Source organism: Gopherus flavomarginatus, chromosome 14, assembly GCF_025201925.1.
Source record: "Gopherus flavomarginatus isolate rGopFla2 chromosome 14, rGopFla2.mat.asm, whole genome shotgun sequence".
Taxonomy (NCBI): Eukaryota; Metazoa; Chordata; order Testudines; family Testudinidae; genus Gopherus; species Gopherus flavomarginatus.
The window spans coordinates 12,978,131-13,005,040 of record NC_066630.1 but is presented as its reverse complement, the minus strand read 5'-3'; the positions used below and the strand labels follow the sequence as shown (position 1 = coordinate 13,005,040).

General features: G+C 38.4%; 1 protein-coding gene across 7 annotated transcripts in view; it reads left to right on the top strand.

The window, feature by feature from the left end:
• The window catches only part of WWOX (WW domain containing oxidoreductase), a 696,419-nt gene that overhangs the window by 367,127 nt on the left and 302,382 nt on the right, over positions 1-26,910 (top strand). The window contains exon 9 of one of the 7 annotated variants that reach the window (XM_050922876.1): positions 10,621-10,697. The exons of 5 other annotated variants lie outside the window; for them this stretch is intronic. In XM_050922876.1, the coding sequence (XP_050778833.1) occupies positions 10,621-10,680 (60 nt within the window). In that variant the 3' untranslated portion in view covers positions 10,681-10,697. Of the gene's footprint in view, positions 1-9,005; positions 9,099-10,620; positions 10,698-26,910 lie in introns of those variants that run through there. One more of the 7 variants, XM_050922884.1, reaches the window with a different exon arrangement.

Here is a 26,910-nt window from a genome sequence, read left to right as displayed (position 1 = left end):
GACCTTTCACCAGCATATTAGAATCTATACTATATTCAGTAATGGAGTCCCAAGTTTCTAACCTGATTCTGCTCAATATGATCCTTACGGTAAGTTATTGAAATGTGGTGCCATCTCACTATTGGTTAGTATAAACATAACATGTCTTATGTAAGGCAGTAATATTTATTTAACTTGCCTTTTTTAAACACTGTGGAGGTTATTGAAAAATGAGCACTATCTTTCAATTAGGGCTAATTAGACTCTTTAAAACCACCCTGGTTTGTGGTGCTAATTTGGAAAGGTGCCACATACTGGGGTTGATTTCTTCAGAGAGCATGAGCCCTGAGCCACTGGGAAATGGGAAACCCAGACATGCTGATTGGCAAGGACAAAGCTGGAAGGCCCCATGCTGACTAAGGAGCAGGCGTATTAATTCAGTGGGGATTTGTATCCTCTCTGTCCCTTGCTTACCTAATAGGAGCATTGTTACATTGTTTCATAGAGAGATTAGTGATTGAAAGGGGAGATTTACAAAGTAAAGATAAAAGTTTTGATTTAATTCTCCTAACATCCAGCCTATTAAGAAGCTTGTCTGCAATATAAGGCAGCACGTTGAATCCGAACTTGTTCTAAACAGGACGTTTGTTAAAACAGACACCCACGTTGGCTTAGTAATATCTGTTATACTAATAGTTCAGATATGATGTTGTTCTACACTGTAGACACTCATCATTGTAGTGTGGGAGTCGTAGTTACGCAGGACTACTAGACTAAGAGTCTGTACCTCAGCATCACTCGTACCTCAGCATCACTCCAACGTCACCTTATTTGTCAGGCTTTCTTTAAATATATTTTAAAATATACATTTCTTGCTCTGTCATTTTATTCCCTTTTCTCTGTGGGCTTCATTATCAGGGATAGGTCTTTAGCTTGATTCTTACTTACCATTGCTATGGTACTTTCAATACCATGTGAGGATCTCAAAGCATTTCACAAACATTAACTGTTTACAACACCTCTGAGATAGATAAGATAAAAAAGTGTCATGGGTCCTTGTTTATATAAAATGGATATTAAAGGTCTCTTAACTGCCTTCATTAAAGATAGAAGACCAAATCCTACTCGAGTAAGTCAGTGAATAGAATTTATCCCAATGCCTTATTTTATAGGAAGGTTCAAATCCTTACAAATTTATTTTTTTTTAATTCTGACCTTGTGGTATTAAGTGTCAATGAAACTGTTGAAGGCGATAGAAAACCAGTTTGGGCCTTTTCTTTTTTGGAGACCATATTGAAATTTCTTTGAGAATTAATAAAATCTTATGAATTCTAACAAGGAGCAAGATTTCTCAGTGCTCTTCAGGTATGTCAAGGGCCTGATCTTATGAACACTCAAGGAAGTGAGTAGTTCCATTGAGTTTAGTTACTTCTGGAATAAAATTACTTCTATGCAGCAATAGAGAGGGCTCCCAAAGTCCTTTACAAACTTTACCAACTAGTTTAAAAAAAACAACCCTAAATCTAGGAATTACTTTGCCTTTACCTACCATTCAGCAACCAGTGAAATGCAGCAATTGCAACACACTGCGACAGTATGCATCAGTTTAGGAAAAGGAGTGAGTAATATTTTAGGCTACCATGTGAAAGATCCAGAATCATTATTAAGCTCAGATCCCCCTCCTTCCATTCATAAAGCTGGTGTGAATTGCATAGAAGTATGGGTAGGTGAGGAAGAGGAGATTTGATAATGCTAAAGTGTCTTATATCTGCCTGTGAGCATATGCTACAGCCTCTTCACAATTATGCCAGCTCTTACTTGGACTGATCACTCAGAGCTACTGGAGCACAGACCCTTTGTGCTGACCCTCACATTCCTAACCAAGTCCCCTCAAAAGAGGAAAAAACAAAGCGCTTGATTTTAATTGCAAGGATCATACACTTTTTGAAACATGCTACGAGATTTTCACAACACAATCCTGCTCTGCTAAGGACTTTAACTCAGTCCCTGCTCACCTCTTCAGCCAGCTAGCTGCTTGGATGTCTTGGACAGATAGACTCACTTCTACCATTTCAGCAGGAAGGGAAAGCTCTTCAGCTTCACATAACTGTCAGGGGCAGCTTGTCAGCATATCCTTCCCCAGTTTCTCTCAGTACATGGGACTTAGAGTATGTTCTCTCCCTCCCACCTGCCTCTGCTGAGCATATCATCTTCTAGTCTCTTTGATAGCAGACAAGCCAGAGTGGTAGGAGGAGATAAGGGACCACACTAAATAGACTCCCAGACAGGAAGACAGAGAGCACAAGGCCTTACAGGAAAAGGTTAAAAGTTCAGTCCCTTAAATTTCTGAAAACTGCTTCTCTCCCCGATCATGGATAGAAAACTTCAAGAGCAACTTGGGATAGGATATATCGGGGGAGAAGGAATCGCAGGTTGGGTGCGGGGTAGGAAAAGTCTGATCTGTACAGGAGATGACGATTACTATCCATTTGATGCTATAGTTTAATACTAATAGATGTTAACTTGCTCACTTTGTCTCTACCCACCTTCTCTCTCTCATATCCCGGGACCAACATGGCTACAACAATGCAAAAAAAAAAAATGTCCAAAATATTGCTAAAGAACAGATGACTTTAGTCCTTACTGCTATGATCATACCAGAAGAATCCTATTTTGAGACCATCACTTCATGGCAAAATATTTCAATTCAAAAGAAATTAAGAACAAAACATTCCACCTGATTGTGGCCCATTGGCGCATATGTTGATGAAGTCAATGCTGCAAGATTTATTCTTTCAGACCTAGGTTACTTTTTATGCCATAGGATTGTGAAGCTGTCACAAGTATAGCCAACATTAAGTTTTCAAATAAATATGCTATATTGAAAAAAAATTGCATATTTTGTAATACAGTGATGCTTTGTGTTTTGAGGGCATTTTTCAGTGTGTTTTGTAGGTTTCTAACAATAACAGAAAGTTGTTTGATAGCCTTTATATCATTTGTTTATTTTTGAACAATTAAACCTTTCTTATTCATTTTCTGGGACAAAGCCAGACGTGAGACTCATTTATTCACGATATTAACCTGCTCCTCCTACATCATAACATACCTCTTATTGTGAATTCCTCTTGCATATCATATGTGTTGTTCTGTACACAAGTGATTGGAGGTAAAAAGCCATCAAATTTTCCTTGCATCATTTATAACAATGGTTCTCAACCAAGGGTACACAGGTCTTCCAGCCGGTACATCAACTCATCTAGATGTTTGCCTAGTTTTACAACAGGCTACATAAAAAGCACTAGAGAAGTCAGCACAAACTAAAATGTCATGCATTGACTAGTTTATATTGCTCTATATACTATACACTGAAATGTAGTACAATATTTATATTCAAGTTGATTTATTTTATAATTATATGATGAAAATGAGAAAGTAAGCAATTGTTCAGTAACAGCGTATCTGTGGCACTTCTTTCTCTGATTTTGTAAGCAAGTAGTTTTTAAGTGAGATGAAACTTGGGTGTATGCAAGACAGATCAGACTCCTGAAAGGGGTACAGTAATCTGGAAAGGTTGAGAGACACTGATCTCTAAAGCATTCTATCAGTTTCCCTGTGTCTCATCAACCCTCTACCCCTGCTTAAAATACATCTCAAAACCCATCTGCCCAATTTCTTGCCAATTTCCCATAATGATTATTTCTTATGAACCCTTCACATCTCTTCTGACAAACACCAAGAATGACTGATTTAAAACATCTACATGAATATTAATTTTCTATAAGATTTAGGACTAAGGTATAGTTTGCCTATTAATTAAAAGTGTGTGTGTGTGTGTATATATATATATAAAAAATAAAAAAACGGGGAAACTATACCTTAGTGTATATATAAGACAGAGAGCATATAGAATTCTCAACCTTTACTTGACTTAATATTTATAAAGAAATTTGAAAATATAAAGACCTACATATGATAAATACTATGCAGATTTTGTGCTTCTTGGAGCAGAGAGAATGGGGACAGAGTCTGGTCCTCCATTACACTAAGGCTATTTTATGCCATTCTGTTCATGTAAAGGAGATGGAAATCCACTCTCCCCATGCCCCCAAGGCACCTCGTACAATGGGGAGCTTCATCTGCTCTTGTAGAACTGCCATAGCAGCCCTACATCAGACCCTCTCCGCAGACCCTGGTATGGAGGGTGGGCCTAAACCAAAAATTGGGAGGAAGGGATGGGGTAAGAAGAGGGCATGGCTTGAGCAAACTGTGCTCTGGCTCTTCTCTTCTTTCCATTGCCCCCACTGGCCACGAGAACCTGAGTGTACATTAAAGCAGTATTGGCCCTGCTCCAATGGACATTGGAGTCCATGTGAACAATGCAAATATGGAAGCAAAAAAGTGGGTTAAAGCTGACAAACTGAGCATCAGGCCTCCTGTCTGTATTTTTTCTGTAAAGTGTCATAAACACTATAACAATCTATATATATTTTAAACATAAATAATATTTCTTACATCATTAATCATTTAGTGCAAATAGTTGGCTCCCTGTCCCTCTGGAAATCTCGTATGATTTGAGGGCATAATACTGTAGCACTGAGGAGAGATCGATAGTAGAATTCGATATAATTTTAAATGACCAAAAAGCCTTACACAGTTAGGACATCCCTACCTGAGTAATCACATTCTTTCCCTCTACCGTACAGCCACAGTTGTAGTTAGTGGTGGTGCTCTGGCTGGAGCTTCCTTGGTATGTAACATTAGAAAGGGCCCCTTGACTTTATAATATACTTGGGGGAAAATAGACTTTGTTTGTTGGCTCTGGGAATGTATTGTAAAAGCTCATCTGGTTGAGTGTTCACTTGAGGTGATTGAGATTTGGGTGGGATGAGGATTTTTGTCTGGAGTGATTAGGATTTTGCGAGAACTCAGGTAGGGAAATTCCAATTTTGTGGACTGGCACCTTTCGTGTGGAGCAAGGCTCTCACTGTGCTACTGCGTTTTTCCTCTTCGTTGCAATGCATTTTTAATTATCTGTCAAGGGAGCCTAGAACTTGGGATAGGTGCTTTTTTTTTTTTTTTTAATCTGGGGATTTTGAAATCAAAATAAATAAATAAATAGATGGCAAGTCTGTCATGACTGATATAAAGTAGAAGGAAGCTTAACTATTAAAATAATTAGCACACCTAGACAGAAAGGAAGAAGGAGCTTTGTGTCATGTATGATAGTTCTTCTCTAGTCATTTCACTCCCCCAGTCTTCTAGTTCTGATGTAATTCAAATAGACTAGTAATTATAGTGAATGATATATAATTGCATAGCTATTTAATAAAAGTTTTGTGGTGCTCTTCAGCACAGTCAGAATTTTAAATTTTTTATTAAAATATGGTACCTCACTGAGCTTTTATCACTTAGCAAAGATTGGAGAGAGAGCTCAAAAATGAGGCATCTTTTAAGTCTTCCCCCATCCCCACACCAGGAATGAATACAAGAATAAAAAACCTTTACGAAAGCTGGACGTCTCTCAGAACACAAATAAAACTCCTTCCCATAAAAACAGACTGGTGAAGTGCCTGTTAACATTGTATATTGTTACTGAATATGATGAGCAGAAATGTATTTTTGGGGGATGATCAGATGCCTATAATTCTGGGGCAGAAGCAAATAAATATAGGAAGAGTGAATGTGTGGGGGAGGGAGAGGGGAGGAGCAGGTAGAAATAAATGTTTGGCTTCATCGTATTTGTTAGATCATCTGTAATGGAATAGTTTGCACTAGCGTAACCCAATTTTATCCTTCTCAAACTGAAAAGTTGCTTAGGTAAATGCTTTTGTAGAATTTAAAAAGCAACAAAAATTTTTCACTAAAGACCATTAAGCGGCCTCAAGCCCCACGTTTCAATGTTCATCATTTGTACCGATTATAGTGTGACAGCTCTTGAGTTTCCAATGATAACAGCCATCTGACTTGATCTGAGTTCAATGGATTTTCACTAAAATAGAATCATCGCCTTTGTGATGGATAGAAAAAGTAAAGCAATACATCCTGATAAATGCTTTGGCTTTTTCTCCCCTTCCCTTACTGTGACCTTGTACAATCTATACGTGAGCAAAGCTGAGCCCTGGCCACTGCTGCAACGCATCAGGACTTTGAAATTTAAGTAGCTCTGAAACCCATCAATGGGGTGAAGGGAGAATGGCCTGAGAAAGCAATGGATCATGCTTAGAGGACTCGCAGGGAAACAGGGTAAGCTGAAGGTCAATACGCAGACATGTCCTGAAGGAACAGCTCAGACACTCATTCACATTCACATCTCAAAGCCATTGCTGCCGTAGCACTGTGAGGAAAGATCAGTAGGTGAGTAAAATAAAACAAGAATTTCAGAGCATATAATTTCTTCTCGGAAACCAATGGTGACAAAGGTACAGTATAAAATAGCTGTTACCTGTAGTGGAGGTGCAGAGCCCTAATCGTCCCATCTGAGTTCCAGGGCGCATAACACAACAGAATCACTTTGAGAACAACTGCAGGGTAATGAAAACAAAGTTTATAAGTCCTGGTAATTGTGAGGAGCATTTGACGTTTTTAATATATCATTCATTGTTTGTAACAGAGTATTCAGCAGGGCATGAAAGTGAGTTAAACTAGAAAGGACACTGTCTGAATCCATGCACAGGCAGACATATAATTAAAGGCCTTTATACTTTGTAAATTAGACGTATTAATTAATATAATTGTGATGAAAAGTTTTTCATAAGTTTCCAGTCACATTCTCATTGGTTTTGATATTTTTTTTAAAGGTGCATGCTGCCCGATACAGATTAGCCTGACTATCGTGTATTTGTAAATAAATAATAAAATTAGTACACAAATTTGAACCCCCATGGAGGTTACCATGCTTTAGGAGTTACCATGCCTAAAGCAGAAATTGCCGAACAAGTCAAGAGGCTTATTAGCATTTTATGTAAATTAGTTATTACTGTTCTCCACTTCCTTAATTATCCATGTTATTTCAATACAACCTTTTCTTTGATGTCCCAATTCTATATTTAAATAGTGCAAGATTTCTATCATATCCTCCCGCTGAGGTTTGTTCCATGCAAAAAACATGCCAGGAGCAGCTATTTTAGAGACTACTGGGAAATGTTTAATTGGTTAATCCCATTTGAGTTATGAGAGTGTATTGCCATGCACAGAAAATCAGAAACATGTAAAGTACTGGCTAGGAGAAGTTTACTAACACTTCCCCTGAAATTTAAACCTGAAGACATTTCATTTCTTAGATATCCAATGGGAAATGTTTCAAAGGAAAATCCTTCAAACTTCTCTGAAATATTTTGAATTAAAGTCAAGTCATTATTTTGATTCTTGTATTGCAAAGGTGGACCCTCTTTAGTTCAAATGTAATGATAAAGTGACAGTGAGAAGAGAACAATATTTCAACAAACCTCCCCTCCCCAAACCTTAGCAGTTATGTATGACTCAGGCAGAACCTGCCGTTGCAAATAAATGACTGCATTTCACAGGTTAGCATGTCGTGAATTTCTCACAGTTGTCTTTGTGCATATTAGTCTTGTCCATTATAGCGTTTGATAGTTGCTCATTATAATTAATTCTGCAGAAATGGGTGTTTTGCAGAAATTTGAAAATTACTGTACGGTATCCAACTTCCCTGCTTTAGACTAGAGAGACTTCAGGGGCAAGGTATTGGCAAGTATTCTTGTCTCTTATCTTAAGCAATTAATAGTTTAATCTCCCTTTTATTTTATTTTTTAAAATACATTTAAAATGTTTGTAGCAAACAGTGAAGATAGAATTAATGAAGTGTCTATGAAGTACTTCGCACAATTAGCTGACAGGTGTGCATACTTGATTTGGTTATGAAGGCAACTGCTAGATAGAACAGCGGAGAAAGGCCTTTGGACCAGATTGACCAAATGTATAATGTTTCAGTATTTTCAGGGGATTAAAATGAAAACAAATAAAATAGCAGACCCATTTTTTAAAATCTACTTGTGAATTGTAGGAAAAGGCACCAGCTACATTTAATAAATGCTAATTTCCACGTTTGTTGAAAATTGACAACTAGCATTATATAATGGCACAGTTGTTAAGAAATATCTAAAAAGTACGACCATGCAATAGTGCTCACTAGAGTAAGTTGTTTAATGAATAAAAGTAGGTAAAGAAAGGAATAGTTAATTTTTTTATTTCATTTTTTACATTTTAATCATCGTTGTGTTCTTCTTGTGGATAAAGTGATTATTTATGAGTGTTTTCCCAAACTAAGATTCAAATTGTCCAATTAGTAGCATTGGGTTACAAGCTTTCTCATATTTGCAGTTTTTGTAAACACATCTCCCACTTACAGAAATAGGTTAACTTATTAAAAAGCCTCTGCCAGAAGTGTGGATTGCTGAGTTTCCATCATTGGGAAGTACATTGTTCCAATTCTGAAATTATACAGTCTAAAATCGTCATCATGTATTTTCATCAGGATGAAATATCGGGAGCTCTGCTTAGTGCAAGGTTTTATTAATGATGTACTGTCAGAAGCTGGATGCTCTGCATATTTGCATATTAAACAGCTGAGTGAAGAAACATTCCTTTTATTGCTGCAGGGAATAAATCAGTTTAAAGCAAGTTCTCATCATTTATACTCCTTTCAGCCAAGTCTTCTTTTATTGAAATAAATTGTTGAAGTGCTTTGCTCATTCTTTGAATACTGATGAAATTTACCTTGATAGGGCCTCAGGAAAAATAATATTTTCTTAAAGGTGCAGTGTTGTTCTTTATCTAAATAGAACTTTCAGAAATTATCTACAAGAGAATTTGTGAATGTCAAGCAAAATGAGAACTTTTCTAGGCCATACAATGATTTAAGATGTTCTTGTGCATCTTTTTAGTTTGCTCCAAGAGGAAGAATCCACCATGAGAAATACTGTGCTTCTATTTTGATTTTATATGTTGATTGCTGTTTCAGTAAAAGAGGCTTCTTATTAGGACATTACTACTTTGCATTTCAGGATTAACATCAACTTCTGTTGTCTGTTGGTGGCAACGTGAGTTTAGAAGTCTGTTGCCTGGATGGAATAGAACAAAGTCAGTAAGAAAGGGGGAAAAAAACGTTTGCAGATTGTTTCCTGCTCTTCCATTGTGCATGAAATGAAACACAGAAATATGTCATATCCTAACAAGAAGCCTGGATTCCCCAAATCTATGTAAATAAATCTTTTTGAAATCATGGTAGGTTAAAAGATGATAAAGAAGAGATTTAATAGACTGTTATTTCCAGGAAAGGACCAGAAGACAGCAATAGGTACCTAATCATTAAAATTAAGTGAAAGGATTGTATGTAATTGGACAGAGATTTTGCTTGTTGAATTGAAATAGAGTTCTTCAAATTGCACTCTGCAAAGTCACACTCTTGGAATGTTTTGACTTCACGGACATGGAACCTTCTAGTAGCAATAACTGTTGCAGATGCCTCACCTCTCCCCTGAGAGGTGTGGCCCTGGGGGCGTGGCGGCGAGTTGGTGCTGTTGCCGCCTCATTTCCTTCCATCCACTGCAGCATTAGGACATGAACCACCTTACATCTGCTTTTCTCTGTGCCCTAAAATAAATAGTATAGTAATAAGCTTAGTTTGTGACAGCCATTCAGAACACTTCTCTGGAGCCCTGGGTCTCCTCGTAAACAAGCAAAAATAATTTCTCGTTCCCTCTAGGAAGATTCCTTTCATAGGGGTGATATTCAACTGTCAAATCAAGGGCTTGTCTGCTGGAATGGAGGTTTTTGAAAATAGCTGATTCTGTACATTTACTCATGATACAGCCAGTTCAAACAATAGGGTTTTTTTTCTGAAGCTTCTGGGACTATTGGCATTGATGACATATGTAACCACCTATGCGAGACTGAGAATGAGACCTCTTTAGCACTGGGTTCTGAAGAATTTCAGTCCCACTATAGACATCATACCAAAGAGGTTTACAATACCGCAAGAAAAAATCATTAATTCTCTAACATGGTGGCTACTTATCCAGAATGTTCTCAAGGGAGAGTTATTCAACTGATCTCAGCCCAAGTTAACAGTAACCGCGGATGCATCCAAGATAGACTGGGATGCACATCTTCACACCAAAGTTGTAAGGGGCCTTTGGAGTCTGTCCCAATTACACATAAATGTATTGGAGTTATGGGCAATCTGTTTGGCACCCAAGCATTTCTCCCACAAATACACAATACAGTTATCCAAATTGGCATGGACAACATGGTGGCAGTTTATTATGTAAACAATTGAAAGACTCATTCCATCCAGCTGTGCAACTCCACTAGATGGAGAAAAATCTACACTTTTGCATCTCACTGTGCACTAGATTTGTAATCCAGATCCAATCCTCATTTTGGCAGGGCAGTACTTCAGTCATTGTTGAATTAGGGCTCCCTCACTCCTTCCTTATTGAGGTACTGCTCGCAATAATTTCTCAAGAGTGAGAATATGCACAAGGCACTTGAAGAAATCGAAGCTACTGACTTGTAACTGCAGTTATTTGAGATGCATTCTGCATGTTCAGACTCCTTGCCCACCTTCCCTGCCTCTGCATAGTCCTAATTGTATGATTATTTGGTATTCCGCTTTAGCATTTGGAAGGATCTGAGATAGCAATGGTACCAACACCTCCACCCAAGGTCATGCCCTGACCAGTGCAAGCATTAGAAACAGGATGGGAGGGATGAGGCGCCTCCAACAGGCGCTGCTACTGGAAGGTTCCACCAGCCCAGTTTTACCAGGTCAGTGCATCCCAAGAGTATGAGCATGCAGAGTACGTCTCGAAGAACTCCAATTACATGTAAGTAACCTCCATATATCTATTGAAAACCAAAAATATTGAGAGAATCCAGCAATGAAACTCTCAGGAATACCTGTTTCTCAGCTGATGTGCTGTTGAGTGATATTTTATTTAAAGGCTACTTTATTCCATAGGCCACTACTGAAATGGAGCCCATGTGTTACCAGAGAAATATGCTCAAAGAAATTATCAAAGGAAAAAGTAATACTATTTGTATTCCCATTTTTTATCTTAAAAGGTTAACAGCATCAAACCATTATATGCCTTTTTTATGTCACACAAAGTATTGTTACAATATAAATCATTAGTGACAAGAGCTTCTTGTTTTTAAGTGGAAAATGAACATTTAATAACATGAAACTAATGTCAAAACATCCTTTCCTATGTTATTGCCAAGTGAACTATAGCTTTTCCTTTATGTTTTAGTTTTGGAGGCAGGGCTTAGCAGGAGTATTTTCAGATTTTTAAAAACTAGTGATACATTGCAGCTGTAGTTTTTATTTTAATTGTACAGCACTAAGTGAGCTGACTTTATGATAACAGCGGAGCCAGCGGCAAGTGGCTACATGTTCACTTTAAAGCTTGTACAGAAGAAAATCAAATCCTTGAAGCTAAATTCATAAGGAATCAAAATGGAGTTACTTCTGGATCACATATATATGCATTTGTCTCTCTAAATGCCATCAGTGTCACTCTGTCCTCAAGGTGGATATCCCCTAAGGTTAACTTTACACAAACTTTATACTTACCCTCTCATTATTAAAATCCTGATATTAAAGATAACTTGTTTTGGTATTAATTGTTTAAATTGTATTTATTTAGTGATTTTTGCAAGATATGATGAGTACAGTTACATAATCTTCAAATACAGGATATACTGTTAGAGCTGGAAATCCTGGAAATACTTTTATCCTTTCAGAGATTTATTTACTGACATTCTGAAGTATTGTTCCAATAAAAAGGATGTTGCATCTTTGATTTCTTTATGATACAAAAATATAAAAAGGAGCCTTACTTAATGTAAAGTGGTTGTTGAAGTCACATACAGTTTTTTTGTGTATGATTGAATAGTATATCTGGCAAAATGCACTTTCTGAAATTTGGATTAGAGAGGTAATGTGGTTAGACTTATTTTACTTCACAGAAGAGTTGTCAGGCTTAATTAATTATGCTGCGACTATGTGCAGTGCAGGTTCCGTGCCAATATAGCTCATTGCTATTAGCATGGAAATACCCTCACGGCGTCTCAAGTTGTGCCGAAAAACAGAAGCATCCAGAAACACTAGTCACTTTTGAAAATGTTGGTCATACAACATATAGAGGAATCACCAAGATACATGCATAGCAAGAGTAACTAGCCATGTGATGGTACTGTAACCACCCCCCATGCGCACGCAAACACTTTTCACCTACCTTCCCCTCTTTATTCACGTTTTGTTATTTCTCAGCTATTAGAATAGAAGATCCTCAGAGCAGAGAACGTGCATATTGCCTGGATCACTCTGGGTGTAATGAATATGAAAAATAACCTCATAGTATGTCAAATAAAATTCAAATTGCAGCTGGGAAAAAAATTTCATCTAAAATTTCTTCAACACAGCTCTAATACAAATCGCCATAATTTTTCTTCTCCTAGCCCACTGCTGACTCTTGCTTCCTAACCTCAGACAGGATACCAGCCCCTCTTCCTAACCACACAACTCCTTTCCAACCCTGAAGACGCTCCTTCACCTCTCATTTCTCTGTCTTACCCTCAGCAACCTCTATTTTTGGTTGTATTGATTTTGGGGTTGGGAGTATTCTGAGATGTCATTTTTGCTGAATATTTCTTGTCCTGCTTTATTAAAACTGATAGTGAAGGACTGAAGCGGCTTTGATATGGTGTAGAGTTCATTGTCATTTAAATCATGGATGTTTGAAGACAGTAGTCAGCTTGGCACTGAATAAGCTTGAGATGGATTTCAGCAGAGTTACGTGAGAATACAGTGGGATAGCTGTCTGAACATGTGTGTAGCTAAAATTGCTTGGGCTTCATATTTGAGCATTGCTTTATTTTTCAAACAAATTTCTGCTTTCCTAAATATTAGTAGGAATGTGATATTGTCCGAGGGATAAAAATAGTTATCAAGTTTGTGATATTGACTTCAAAGTTCTGGCAATGTCTTTGGTTAAATGTCTTTTTCGAACTGTTGTGAGACACAACAAGCCCTACTTTCTTGTTAAAAGTTCACGTTTCTTTCTTGTGACAGCACCAAGATTTGAGCAGCTAGAGAGAGAGTTCATAGGAGGCCCCATTCCCATTGTATTTACAAGGTTCTCGTGTAACTGAAAATACTCCGACCCAGAAAATCTCTGACCATGTTTCTTTCACTTAACTCAAGCATCTTTTACTCTAAACAAACACAAAATGAAATAACTTATGGAGAGCAACTCCTTTCTCTCTGTACCATGAGAATAGTCCTGAATCTCTTTAAGAGTGTGAGCATAGGTAGAGTCGGGGTCACCTGACCCCTGAGTGCAGTCAGGCACTGCCAGTTGGAATTCTTAAGCTCTTGCTTGAAGTTGACCCTCCCCTGTGCCCCTTTCCTCCCACCTCCCAAAACACCCCTGTGTCATTCTTTAGCTTGGTAGGATCCCTACCTAGCACAGTAATGTGGCAAGATGTGACAGAGCTTGTACCATCCTGTCACACCGTTCAAACTATGAGCTGGTGGAGTACACGGTGCTTGTTGCCTGTGAGGCCCATGGCAGTTGGGGTGATCAGCACTGATTAATACCATTAATTCTCCCTTTCAGCAACAATCCAAGCCTTCTACCTTAACTACTTTTTTATTCCATGCTGCTCTTAAGTGAAGCAATCCATTAATCCATAAGAATTGTAGTATTTGGAGCAGATATTTTTAAAATTTATTTATAATTGAAAACTTGCTATGCTTATGTGTAGCGATAGACATAACAGATGCATTATTTTATAAACGTGCATACTGGAATTGATTTTCAAGCCTAGATAGGTGAACATGCTTTGTGTGTGCACTGCTTCTATAATAATTGAATAATTTCTAACATTACCGGTGATCTAATACTGCATTAAGCAATATCTGTTTGTCACACCACACCCAATCCATAAGCTCAAGTTCATTCTTGGACTTATTTAATAACACTCACAGGAGGTTGAAATTCAATAAACATCTTCTAATGGATTCTTAGTTCATAAAAAGTATTAATGATATGACTTTTTTTAAGTAAGTGAGAGTGCTCCAGCATTTAATTCATTGCTTTGAAACCTCATAAAATTGATACTGAGAGGCAGAGTTATTTCCTGAGCTGCTTTCTTTAAAAAAGTGCAACAGAACCTAGACAGCAGCAGTAATTACAGTGATAAGAAAATTTAATTATAAAAACCAAAAGTTGGGAGTTTGGATTGAGAATCTGATCACTAATCCTTCATTTTGTGTGTATTCAGAAAGCAAGAACTAGCTTGTTGATTACTTATATGAGCTTTTACAAGTAAGGAAATGAACGCAGGCTTTATAGCAGTTATCTGCTATATCTTCCCTCTTTTATGAGACCTGATGGTATTTAGGCAGATAGTTTTGTCACTAAGTTCAGCTTTCTTCAAGTATAAATTCATTCTTTCAAACAGAAGAACTTCAAAAAGCCATAAAATCTGTTGTAAATGAATAAAGCTGTGAACCTGATGCACGTGCATAATGCTGCTATAAAAGTTTTATAGTAAATTAGTTGGACTACGATTAAGCCAGTTCAATCTGGATACTGAGAGAGAGCCCCCCTTTTGATACTAGTATATTTGGCAATCAGAACTGTTTTTAGCAGGAAGGAGCTGGAGCAGTATACCTTTGCTGATTGATGATAATTGCAAAATATTAGCCAAAATACTGGTCTATAAGGTTGATATATCTCCTCCTTTATGAATCAAGTACTGTCTAGTATGACCAGGTCACAGGCAGGCAGAAATAAACAGCAAGGGCCCAGGTCTCAAGCAGTACTATGATACTAACTGTTCTTCATGTGTTCCAGTCATGTGTGGCTTGGTAGGGGAAACCATGTCAAACAAATCTGCCAGGGAGCTGGGTTAATCATCTGATGAAAATAAGCACTTTAAGTTACCGCTAGACTACAGCTCAGACATGAGACTCTTAAACACTGCAATGATGGGCACCCATATGCTACTCCCTGATGTTCAAAGCCGTTTCTTCTTCCAGATTAACAGTACATAAGTCGACCTCCCTCCACTCCTGCATCTGGCAGCCTGTTGACCAAAAGAGTATTTTTGAATGTAGGCTAGTTAGTAGCAGTGATAAGTATTTTTATTCCAAGTAGAGGGTTGCTCTGGTCTAATATTAAAACCCACCCAAAACTGACTATGTCACAGCCAATCTGAACTGAACCAGGCCCAAGAACCATGAGTTGTTTTCATGCTCAACCTGAACTCAACACTTGTAGATGGAGCCCATTGGATAGGAGCATGCTCCTAGGTCTGCAGAGGCCACTGTGGTATGGGAGAGGGTAGGACTCCTAATCACTGAATTGTCAGCACCGCCCCCCTCGCCCCACAAGCCAATCAGGAAGCAGCTGGGATAGGACCATAGTTGGAGTCAGTGGGGAAGGGGGTATCTTATCAATAGCTGCTTCCCATCCAGCCAGTGGGAAGAGGCGAGTGGCAGCACTGACAATGCAGCAAGTAGAAGCCCAGGCCCAGTGCAGCCTGCCCCACAGTGGCTCCTGCTGGCCTGGGGAGGCACCAGAGCACAAAACAGACCCTGAGTCCTGAGATACATCTTTGGAACTCAGCTTGAACCCAACCCAAGCCGAGATTGTCAGATTGTTTTCTTACCCATTCCGAACCCGACACAGGAAGTCAGATTCCATTGAATTTGGGTTGAGAGTACATAAGAGCACAAAAAAGACAGACATTCAATAAATATTTCTGTTTCTGTTGGGAAAAAGACAGATAATACAGTCCCATCATATGGTGATTGTAACATTCTTTCCAATCCGCTAGTATCTCTGGTGGGTATTAAATGGCAGCTGCTAAAGTTAGAAATTTTTACATCAGTAGGTCCAGATAATATGCATCCAAGGATTTTAAAAGAGCTGGATGAGGAGCTCACTGGAGAGTTAATGTTGATTTTCAATAAGTTTTGGAGCATTGGAGACTTTCTAGAAGACTGGAAGACGTTTTGGAGCATTGGAGACTTTCTAGAAGACTGGAAGAAATCTAACATTGTATCTATTTTTTTTAAAAGATTAAACAGGATGACATGGATAATTATAGGCCTGTCAGCCTGACATCAATCCCCGGCAAGATAACAGTGTCTGATACAGGACTCAATTAATAAAGAATTAAAGGAGGATAATATAATTAATGCAAATCAGCATGCATTTATGGAAAATAGATCCAGTCAAACTAACTTTATATCTTTTTTGATGAGCTCACAAGTTTGGTTGATAAAGATAATAGGGTTGATGAATACTTAGACTTCTGTAAGGTGTTTGACTTGGTACTGCATGACATTTCGATTAAAAATCTGGAACAATATAAAATTAACATGGCACACATTAAATGGATTAAAAACTGGCTGTTCAGTTGGTCTCAAATGTAATTGTAAATGGGGAACCATCATTGAACAGGTGTGTTTCCAGTGCAGTTCCACAGAGATAGATTCTTGGTCCTATACTATTTAACATTTTTATTAGTGACCTGAAAGAAAACATAAAATCATCCCCGATAATTTTTGTGCCATTTGCAAACTTTGAGGAAGTGGTAAATAATGAAGATTCAGAGCAATCTGTAAAATGGTTGCAAGCAAACAATATGTATTTTAGTGTGACTGAATGTAAATTTATACCTCCTAGGAACAAAGAATATAGGCCAGACACACAGGATAGGGGACTCTATGCTGGGAAGCAGTGACTCTGAGAAAGATTTGGGGTCATGGTGGCTAAATGAGCTGAACATGAGCTCCCAGGTTGATGCTGTGGCCAAAAGAGCTAATACAATCTCTAGTAGCAGTAGAGAGGTTTTTTTACCTCTGTATTTGGCACTGGTGCGACCATTGATGGAAACCTGTCCATTTTTGGTGCTCGCAATTCAAGGAGGATGTTGATAAATTGTAGAGGGTTCAGAGAAAAGCCACAAGAATAACTGAAGGACTAGACAACTTGTCTAATAGCGACACACTGGAAAGCTCAATATATTTAGCTTAAAAAAGAGAAGGTTAAGGGGTGACTTGATTACAGTTTATAAGTACCTACCTGGGGAACAAATATTTAATAATAAGCTCTTCAATCTAGCAGAGGAAGGTATAACAAGATCCGATGGCTGGAAGTTGAACCTAGACAAATTCAAACTAGAAATAAGGTGTAAATTTTTAACAGAGTAATTAACCATTGGAACAATTTGCCACAGATTGTAATGGCTTCTCCATCACTGACAATTTTTAAACCAAAATTAGATGTTTATTATAAAATATCTGCTCCAGGAATCATTTTGGGGAAGTTCCATGGCCTGTGTCATAAAGGAAGTCAGACTAGATATTAACGGTGGTCTCTTCTGTCCTTGGATCTATGAATCTATATCAGTATCTTAACAGTTAAAAAAAATTACAGGAATGTTATAAATATCCCCAACACTATCACTAGAAACACAAGAAAGCCAGAGGTTAAGATTATATATCCAAACATGTTAAGGTAAGGAAATGCACACTTAAGGCACCAAAAAAAGTTGTCTGTCCTGCAGTGATTCCAATCAGTAATCATACAATTATGATTAAGGCATTTTAGTGTTTGTTAGGAAGATAAGATTAGATAACATTTTTCAGTCCTTTTTTCTTCATGTTTGCTGTCAGTAAAGGTCAGAGTAGTGACAGAGTTTCCTCCTATGGGGTCACCATCTTTCTGATGGGCAGCTGGACTTCATTCCCAATGAAAACTTTGGAGAAAGGTAGTGACCATTTTGAATTCTTTATCAGTTTCTCTGTGAAAGAACATTATTTGTCAGTCCCATCTGAGCAATATACTTTCCCATATGAAGAATAATGGTAAATAGATAAATTCTTCAACTACAGGCATTATATTAGATTTCAATGAGCTGTAACTCTGTTGGAAGTTTGATGTCTGTGTTATTCCTTTACATAGATCGTTTAGGATAAAAAAATGGCATGATACAGTGTGCTAAATTTCTTAAATGACCCATTTTTTAAACTCTTAAACTAAGTTGTTTCTTGTAAATCCTTAGAAAATTCATTCTGTACTCAAAGTAAGTGCTATTGTTCTTAGCAACGTGATTGAACTACTGTTTTAAGTGCAAAACTCAACTTAAAAACTTTAATTTTGTAAAATGCAATTGGTACTTCCATAATAAAGGTAGAGGGAAAGTATCATATAAAACTGTAATATAGTAGGCATGAAAAATTGTAAAGTAATACATAATATTGAATCCAATATTCTTTAAATAGTCAGTAAAGAAAAGGAAAATCTATGGTTCAATGTGTTAAAACTAGTGATTGTCTGTTAACAGTTAAAAGGGGAAGGTATGAGTTTCTGCTTACCTTAGATGAGGAGGATATTTTTATAAGATCAGCCTGAGGTACGGTATGTTTTAAAATAATTACAAATGTTTTTTTAAAATGTGTTAGAAATGATCTTATCAAAAACTTAATAAAAGAACTTTTTGTTCTGTTGTAGCTGATTGTTCTTTTTCTGCTGATATGTATTTTCATTAACATAAAGAAAACCAGAAATGTATTAACTTTATAACAAGGAGGATATATGTTTGTCAATATATGTGTATGTGTGTATACATACATACAAGCTTGATTTTTCCACTTGTCTGCTTGTGTATCTATCTAAAGTGCAAGTACACATGTTGAGAAATCAAGCTTGCTTTAGGAAAAAATAATAAAAGGGACATTGTCCTTTTTTTCATCATATGTCACAAATCAGCATGGAGCAAGGCTGTTGAAATCAATTTCACAGTCTATAATTCCAGTTGCATATGTCAAAAACCAAGTTCTATGATCTTAGCACCTCTTGCTGCTCCTTAGTCTTGCCAATTTATAGTCAGTTTGATTGTTTTTTACCCCAGTAGACATACTTTGAGTTTCTTATTTCCAAAGTTTTCTTATTATTGTTCAGGGTCCTGAGCTTCATGGGAAAAAGAACTGAAGTGAATTGAAGTGGCACTGTTTAGTTCATAGAGGAGAAGTAGAGAGAGTACATGAGAGGTGTAGACAGTAATGAGTGACACAGAGAGCATAAATCAAGCACTCACGTGTTCATTATTTTAAGGTCATAAGGGACTATTGTGATCCTTTAGACCAGCAGTTCCCAAAACATTTTTATTGAACCCCCTTCAGAGATTCATATACCATGTGCCCCCCTCGTTCTAAAGGGGCAAGAGGGAGGGGCCAGGGTCAGGGGGAGGTGTGCCCTGTACCAAAGTGGGAGGGATGGGTGCTAGGTACCCACAAGGGCTGGAGGGAGGCATACTCACCAAGTGGCAATTAAGGAAACCTACCACTCCCTGCAGCAGTTGGGCAGTCTTGGCTGCTGGGACCCAGTTCCCTGCCCGTCTCGCTCCCCACTCTTTCCCCCTTTGTTCAGGGGAAATGCATGGAGCAGCACCGAAGGACTGGGTTCAGATGGGGAGCATTGCATCTTGGGACTACTGACCCCATGCTGAAAAGAGCCGCCTCCTCCCAACTCTGGCCCTTCAGCGCAGCCTCCTCAAGTCCTCACACTGCCCAATAACTTTGTATTCCCCGGGGGTGCTTGCCCCACAGTTTGGGAACCTGTGATTTAGACAAACTTCTTGTGTAACGCAGGTGGTAGAATTCACCTTTTCTCACAGTGCAAGAACAAAGGAACAGTGAAAAGGAAAAGTTAACCTGTGGAGTTCATTGCCACAAGAAGTCATTGAGGAGTAGTGTTTAGCAAAATTCAAAAAAGGACAGTTACATACATAATCAGAATATCTGAAAGTCACATTAATAAGGATTATTTTAAAACCAACCCTCATATGTCAGAACAATTTTTGAGTTAAGGAGAAATTTCTCTTTTGGGCAGCTTATTCCATAACTATTCACTTCAGGGTTTTGTACATCTTCCTTAGAATATATATCACCTGTACTAGATGGAACCTTGATCTGGTCCAATATGGCATTACCTATGTTCTTATGCATGGCTAGCCTTCAGCCCTTCTCTCTGTGTGTTAAAAGCCACATAATGTCATTTATATTGGTCCCAGCTACCCATGGATATCACTTGTCTTTTCTGACCTGTGTTGTGGGATCTGGTACCCTTGTCCAATACATCAGATCCTTGGAGATTTCAGTTTTCTGTAATACGAGACTAAATGATACAACATCCACAGCCACCTTATTCTCAGGTGTCTTCTGAATCCATATAATTGGGTTTTTCTGAATTCATTTAATATATTGCTCTGTGTCACTTTTTGACTAGGTTAGGGAGTTATAAATACTGTTTAGTCCAGAATCTGGTATTTCCTATATTATCTGCCTGTCTCCATTCTGTCAGCCTTTCCCCTCACTCCCCATTGCATGTGGCTTACCTTACATTTCTCCAATCTTTGGTTCACCAGTGGATGATATTTTTGGTTTGAATCTTTCTTTCTTATAAATATTTCCCACACTGTAACTTGCTCACTAAGCTTCTCAGGAAAGAAAATTAATATGAATATCACACAACGATAATTTCAGTAGTTGTTATTTAGAGGCATTATTAAGAAATTGAAGCTTGTAGGTTTGTATATAACAAATCAGTAACTTACCGCTTCAGAAATATTTGTTATAATTAGAATAATTGCACAAAAATTGCGATATGTTACAGAAATAGATCAAAGTGATCATATTTAACAGGTATATGAAATGGCTGTCAGAAATGTTTCCATAGCCTTTTTTTTCTCATCACATTTCTTGTGCCTCTTGGTTTGGGATAAAATCATAAGCTGGAACATTTCCTTACCTCCTAATGTTTAATGTACATATGTGATCAATTGCACCGGAATTTAAAAATAAAAATGAGCAATTCTTCCTATCCAGACATGCAATCAGTGCTCGTTTGTGCCCCATAATAAATGGTACTATGCTACCAGCAAAAAAAAACCCAACAACAACAAGGAAAAAAAACCGCTACACTCTGAATATGCTTGGAGATAAACTGACATGATGAAAAAGACACTCACACATGTAAGTGTAAGAAGCCACACTTTAGCTCTTAGCACATGTGTACTTCTAAACTGTGAAAATATGGAAGCAAAAGGTTATGATTCATATGTCAACACTTAACTTTTTCATAAGAATTCTTTATTAGAATATCAAATACTGTGGCTTACTTCAGGTACTCCCCTAGATCTTGATTTAAACCACTAGTAGCACTCTAACTCTAGGAGTAGTGATATTTCACCATGTATCATGCACCTCTGCTTGCTAGTTCTAAATTGCTTACTTATGTCTTGTGATGGGTCCTTCAGTTTCTCATAAATTAATAAGGTATCTGTGAATATTTTCAAGCAGGTTTTAGAAGTCCTAGTCTGTTCCAATACAGGGATTATAAAAAAAGAGGACAGATAAAGCAAGTTATTTTTCCTTTAGAATGCTCTTCCAATATGAAGCAAAATATTATTAATCTAGACTGCCTGCTACTTTCATTTACCATATAACTGCTCATGGGATTACAGGCACAAAGGTTTCATAAATTTCAAATGAAATATGAACATTTGTTGTCAAAATACTGTTAAGCTATAAAAGCTCTGCTAGTAGTTGTCCTGCTTTTTTTATTGTAACATTTATATCCATGGACATTAGTGACGGGGAATTTTTTCAACCCCACTATCAATTTTTTTCTTGATTTTCCATCCAGGTGACAGATATCAGAGCAGGGGATTGTAATATATATATTCATTTTATATATAAGAGTTATATGTATAACTCTTGCAGCTCCTCTCTGTGATTATGTGGCATTGAAAGGATCTTATCTAAATAGGTATAATACAGTCTATATACTGCCAGGGAAGGACATAAGGGAACACTGTTTCACCCCCTTTTCGAAAGGATATGGCTACCTAATCTGCTTCCCCTCTTTCTCAGGGACTGGCCCTCTGGTTTCTCTTCAGATCGTATAAATCTTTCGGCCTGGTGGTGATATGATGACATGGAAGTTTTGGGCAGGCATGACAGAAATCAGAGGCAGAAAAATAGGGAAGGCGTTGTCTATCTGCTTGTACAGGGGTTTAAGACCCAGTTTTTAAATACGGATGCTTAGAATTAAATACCAAGGCTCCAAATGAGAAACTGGTATGTATGCAAGTGACATGCTTGTAAATAGTCCTGATGAAGTCAATAGGACAATTTATGTTGATAATACTATATGTGTACGTGTTTGTGGTATTAGCTAAATCTACATGTAGGCACCTAGTGAAGTATCTATAATGGGTATATTTATGAGCCTAAATGGATTTAAGTTTCTATTTTAGGCACCCAAATTAGAAAATTGAGTTCAGAGTGTCTTGTTAGCGTAAAGACCAGCTTGCAGGATTTAGAAACTGTTACTAATCTGCCTTCTACTTACAATAGTATAATAAATAAATGCTATTTGGAAATTCTGTTAGAAGATAGGCACATGTGGCTAAAATAGTCATCCATTCTTTGTCTAAGCCATAAGGAGGTTATATTTACCGTGAAAATGATTATGCCGTGTTAAAACTGTGTAATAGTAAGCAGACACTTTTCAGTGCTGATGGGTGAATTCTGGAAATGCTCTATTTATTTTCTCTCTATTGACTAGTTGCATTCAGGCAAGACTGCCAGTGCGTTGACTTGGAAAACAACTGAGACTGAACAATTTCAAACCATTGACATTATACTGCTTCATTTGTGAACTGCGTTGCTTCTGCATGCGCCAGTTAGTTTTTTATGGCATGCCTGCATGTTTAGAAAGCTTAGACTCCATCTTTCTTGGTTTTCAGTCTTAAAAAAAAGACTGGCAATTTTAAAAAATAAAATCACCTAGCAATTTATAAATCTATTTGCATGTATTCTAATATACTGTAAAAAGTTTTTGCATTAGAAATATTCACCATGAAGAAATTGTAATCTCTTGAAACAGTATCATTTCAAGCATATTGCCTTCATTGCTGATTTTTGTAATGTGTTCTGCAATGTAGACAATGTTAGAAGAATGCATGAGAATTTAGTCTGTCTACCTGAAAATATAAAAAATCCTGGCTCTAGTTCAGTCTAGGCATCCATCTACCTATGTAAAGATATAAAATGTGCAGACTTTAGCTCAGTGTAGGCATTTATGCAGGCTATTGCTTTTCAAGCTTCTCTACTAATGCAAATCAATTCTTATCAGCAACATTTCTGCTACTCCAGAACTGGATCATCCTGGAATGGAGATCTCCACCCATTCCAAAATGTATGCCAGTATGATGTGGGACCTGCACTCACTTCCACTAGGGACTGAGATAAATTTTGTAAGTGGAATTACATGGGAGCCACGATCAGAATTTTAGCCGGTTAAGAGTGTTTTAGGGTTGAGCTCTGCACAGAAACCAAAGCCGTGAGATGTGCAGCTCTAATGCAGCTGTGCATGGGAATTGCTGTCCTGCACAACTGCTTTAGGACATGCATCTGACAAAGTGGGTATTCACCCACAAAAGCTCATGCTCCAAAACGTCTGTTAGTCCATAAGGTGCCACAGGATTCTTTGCTCCCTTTAGCCCAGAGTGACTCTCTGTATGGCACTGTCCCTTGTTCAGTGTTTCTTGGCTATTCCCATGTCAAATCTGCTCTTTTTAAGAAACAAAGACTTCTGAGAGTGGGGCTTTACCTGCCTGTGCCCCAGAGGTGCAACAACTTCTGAGAGCTAGATGAGCTCTGGCCTTTCTGTTGCTGTGGAGCTGAGTGCCAGGTGTAGCAATGCAATCAAATTATTTTTTCAGAGGAGCAGAGTTACAGATAAATAATACCCTTCCTCCTACCCACTCATCTACATTAGTTGGCAGCTCTGCAAAATTAAACTGTAATCTGAAAGCCAAGCTAGCTTCCCTGCTGGTCACACATCATTACCGTGAGAACATAAGAACGGCCACACCGAGTCAAACCAAAGGTCCATCTAGCCCAGTATCCTGTCTAGGTTATCCCTGTCCATCCTGGCTAATAGCCATTGATGGACCTATCCTGCATGAACGTATCAAGTTCTTTTTTGAACCCTGTTATAGTATATAGTGAGGTGGCCAAACTGTGGCTTCATGCGGCTCATTTACCCTTAAAGTGAGGCTTGCAAAGCCCACCCCCGATTCTCCACCTACCAGACTAGGGAAGAGGAGGGGGGTCAGGAACTCTGCCTTGCACCGGGATGGTGGGGTAGGGACGTCTGACCAGTGGGGATGAGGTTCCTGGGGCTTCTGCCCAGCAAGCACACCTGCCTGCGCTCAGGGCTTCAGCAGGACGGGGGCTAAAGGCCTGAGCCCCGGCAGGCACCTCCCACAGTGCTGAAGCCCCGAGCTCTGGCAGGTATGCCCCAACTCTCGAACTTCTGAAGATTGTTGTATGCACCTTGGAGGGTCAGTAAGTTTGGCCACTGCTTGTATATAGCAGCAAAGAGTCCTGTGGCACCTTGTAGACTAACAGAAGTTTTGGAGCATGAGCTTTCATGGGTGAATACCCCCTTTGTCGGATGCATGTCATGCTTGTATATAGTTTTTTATTATATACCAATTATAAGAGTTCTGTTGAAGTACATTAGATCTCTGTCTAGTCTCTATAGTGCAACCTCAGTGCCTTAGTGTTTTGTCACAGATGTAGACAGTTGGAACTTAGTAAAAAACTCTGACGATGATGCACAAGAAGTAACAGAATCCAATTTACAGTCTCAAGCTGCATGATCTCTCTGAAGTGCTAACTAGAGTAAAAAATGGAGAATGGGGCAAGGGATGAGGAACATGTCTTTTTGTCATTAAATAAACAGAAATGATTCCTTATATGCACAAGGGACAGATCTATTGAATGATAAACGATTTTATCAAGTCACTTTTCAGAGCAAAATGACGCTTTTATTAAAAATGTCATTTTTGCAGCACATGCACCTTTTGTTGTCATTTGTTTGTAAACAGTCTGAAGTAGTGGGGTGGGAAAGTACTGACAGTGCTAAACTGTGTAAGCAAACAGAGTAGACATTATGCAGCACCTTAAATATTGGAACCTGTTTTACTGAGAGAGAGAATATAGGTGAGGACATCAAAGTTATCTCCTACTCACTTCGAAAAGTATCAGGTGATGGATTATGAGCTCAGCTCCCAATATAGGACTTGCATTCATCACTTTCTGGACCAGAAGTGAAAACGCTACAAAGTTTGTCATAATGGAACTGAGAATAAATGCTCTGTTTATCCTCCCTGTCCAGTTTCCATCTTTTATGGTTTCTTGTAAATATGAACAAAACATGTCAGTCATGAGTAAGTTTGTTGCTTGCGTAAGTCAGTTATGAAAATAGAATAATTTTATGCAGTTTCATACAGGCTTTCGTAACTTGACATCCTGGGATGGGTGTGTGGTTGGTTGGCTGGCTGGCATTGGGCATCAAACCTGGGGCTCTGGCTCTAAAAGCATAAGTTTCTACTGCCTGCACTAAAGTACTCAGCTGGTTCAGCTCAAATATTGCAGCTGACTCATAACCTGGTGCAGCCACCAGGAGGGTACATACTGTGTAAGTGTGAATTACACTTTGGACATTGTAATTTCCTATTACTTGCATGGACAATTTCTTAACATCTACTTGTAGAATAAAGACTTTCATTTCAAGCAGGGCACGAGGTTCATCTGGCTTTGCTATGACACGAGAAAGGTATTAACACATTTCTGTGACATACAGATCCCCTCTAATTGTATTCCTTGTCTTTGCATTCATCCACCTGGCTATTTGTGATTGATTCTTGTGCATGCTGTCATCAATTGTTCTCTGGCATAAAGTACATTGACCCAAAACAACGGTCCAGTAGAAGAACCAATATTCAGCTGACTCTGCTCTTCATTTAAATCGCTGTGGTCAGCGGCGGATCCAGGCATCAGCGCTCCAAGCACATGCCTCTGGCAGTAAGCCACGAGGTGCGCCCTGCCAGTCCCTGTGAGGGCGGCAATCAGGTAGCCTTCAGTGACATGCCTGCTGGAGGTCCGCCGGTCCCGCGGATTCGGCGGCAGGTAAGCTGAAACCACGGGACCAGCAGACCTCCTGCAGGCAAGCTGCCGAATCCGTGGGACGGGAACCTCCCACAGGCAAGCCGCCGAAGGCAGCCTGCCTGCCGTGCTTGGAGGGGCAAAAAAGCTAGAGCCATTCCTGGCTCTGGTAAAGGCCACAAGTCTGGTTTGCCCTTCAACAGCCGTTGTTACGGTTCTTTCTCTGGTCCTGGATACAGTGACATTCACCAATAACCAAAAGACTTCCCATTTTGGATAATACTTCATAGTTTGCTACAAATAAAACGTAGGACTTTTTGAATCAGAAATAGTGGATTTATTTAAGAAGTATGATCGCAAAGTTCTTCATAAATTTGTAGGCTTTCAATTTTGTGGACACAGTATAAGAGTGCTATGTGTATTGTTTACCACATAATTAGATGTTATAACAATTCCAGGAATGTAATGATAAAATACGCTGCCTCATCCGAGAGGGTTGAAATTAGGGACAATAGGGGAGCTATAGAAAGCTCTAGAAATATGTTTTATCAGGGAAATCATAAAAAAAATATTTACTACCTTGATGCTAGATGCTACAGCAACACATAATTTTGTATTTTAATTGAGTTTTTCCTGCAAACATATTTCTCTTAATTTCTCCATTTATCTACTGATGAAAATGGGCAAAAATGAGACTTCACATAAGTATGTGCCTTCCACTAGTTAGTGGAGTTATATTCATTTATATCAGGTCTCACATTGGTTCAGTCTGTGTAGAAATTTTGCCAGTGGACAAGAGGAACTCATGGCCATTAAAGATTCACTTCTCCTACACTAAAAGTCCCCGACTGTACAGTTTTAAA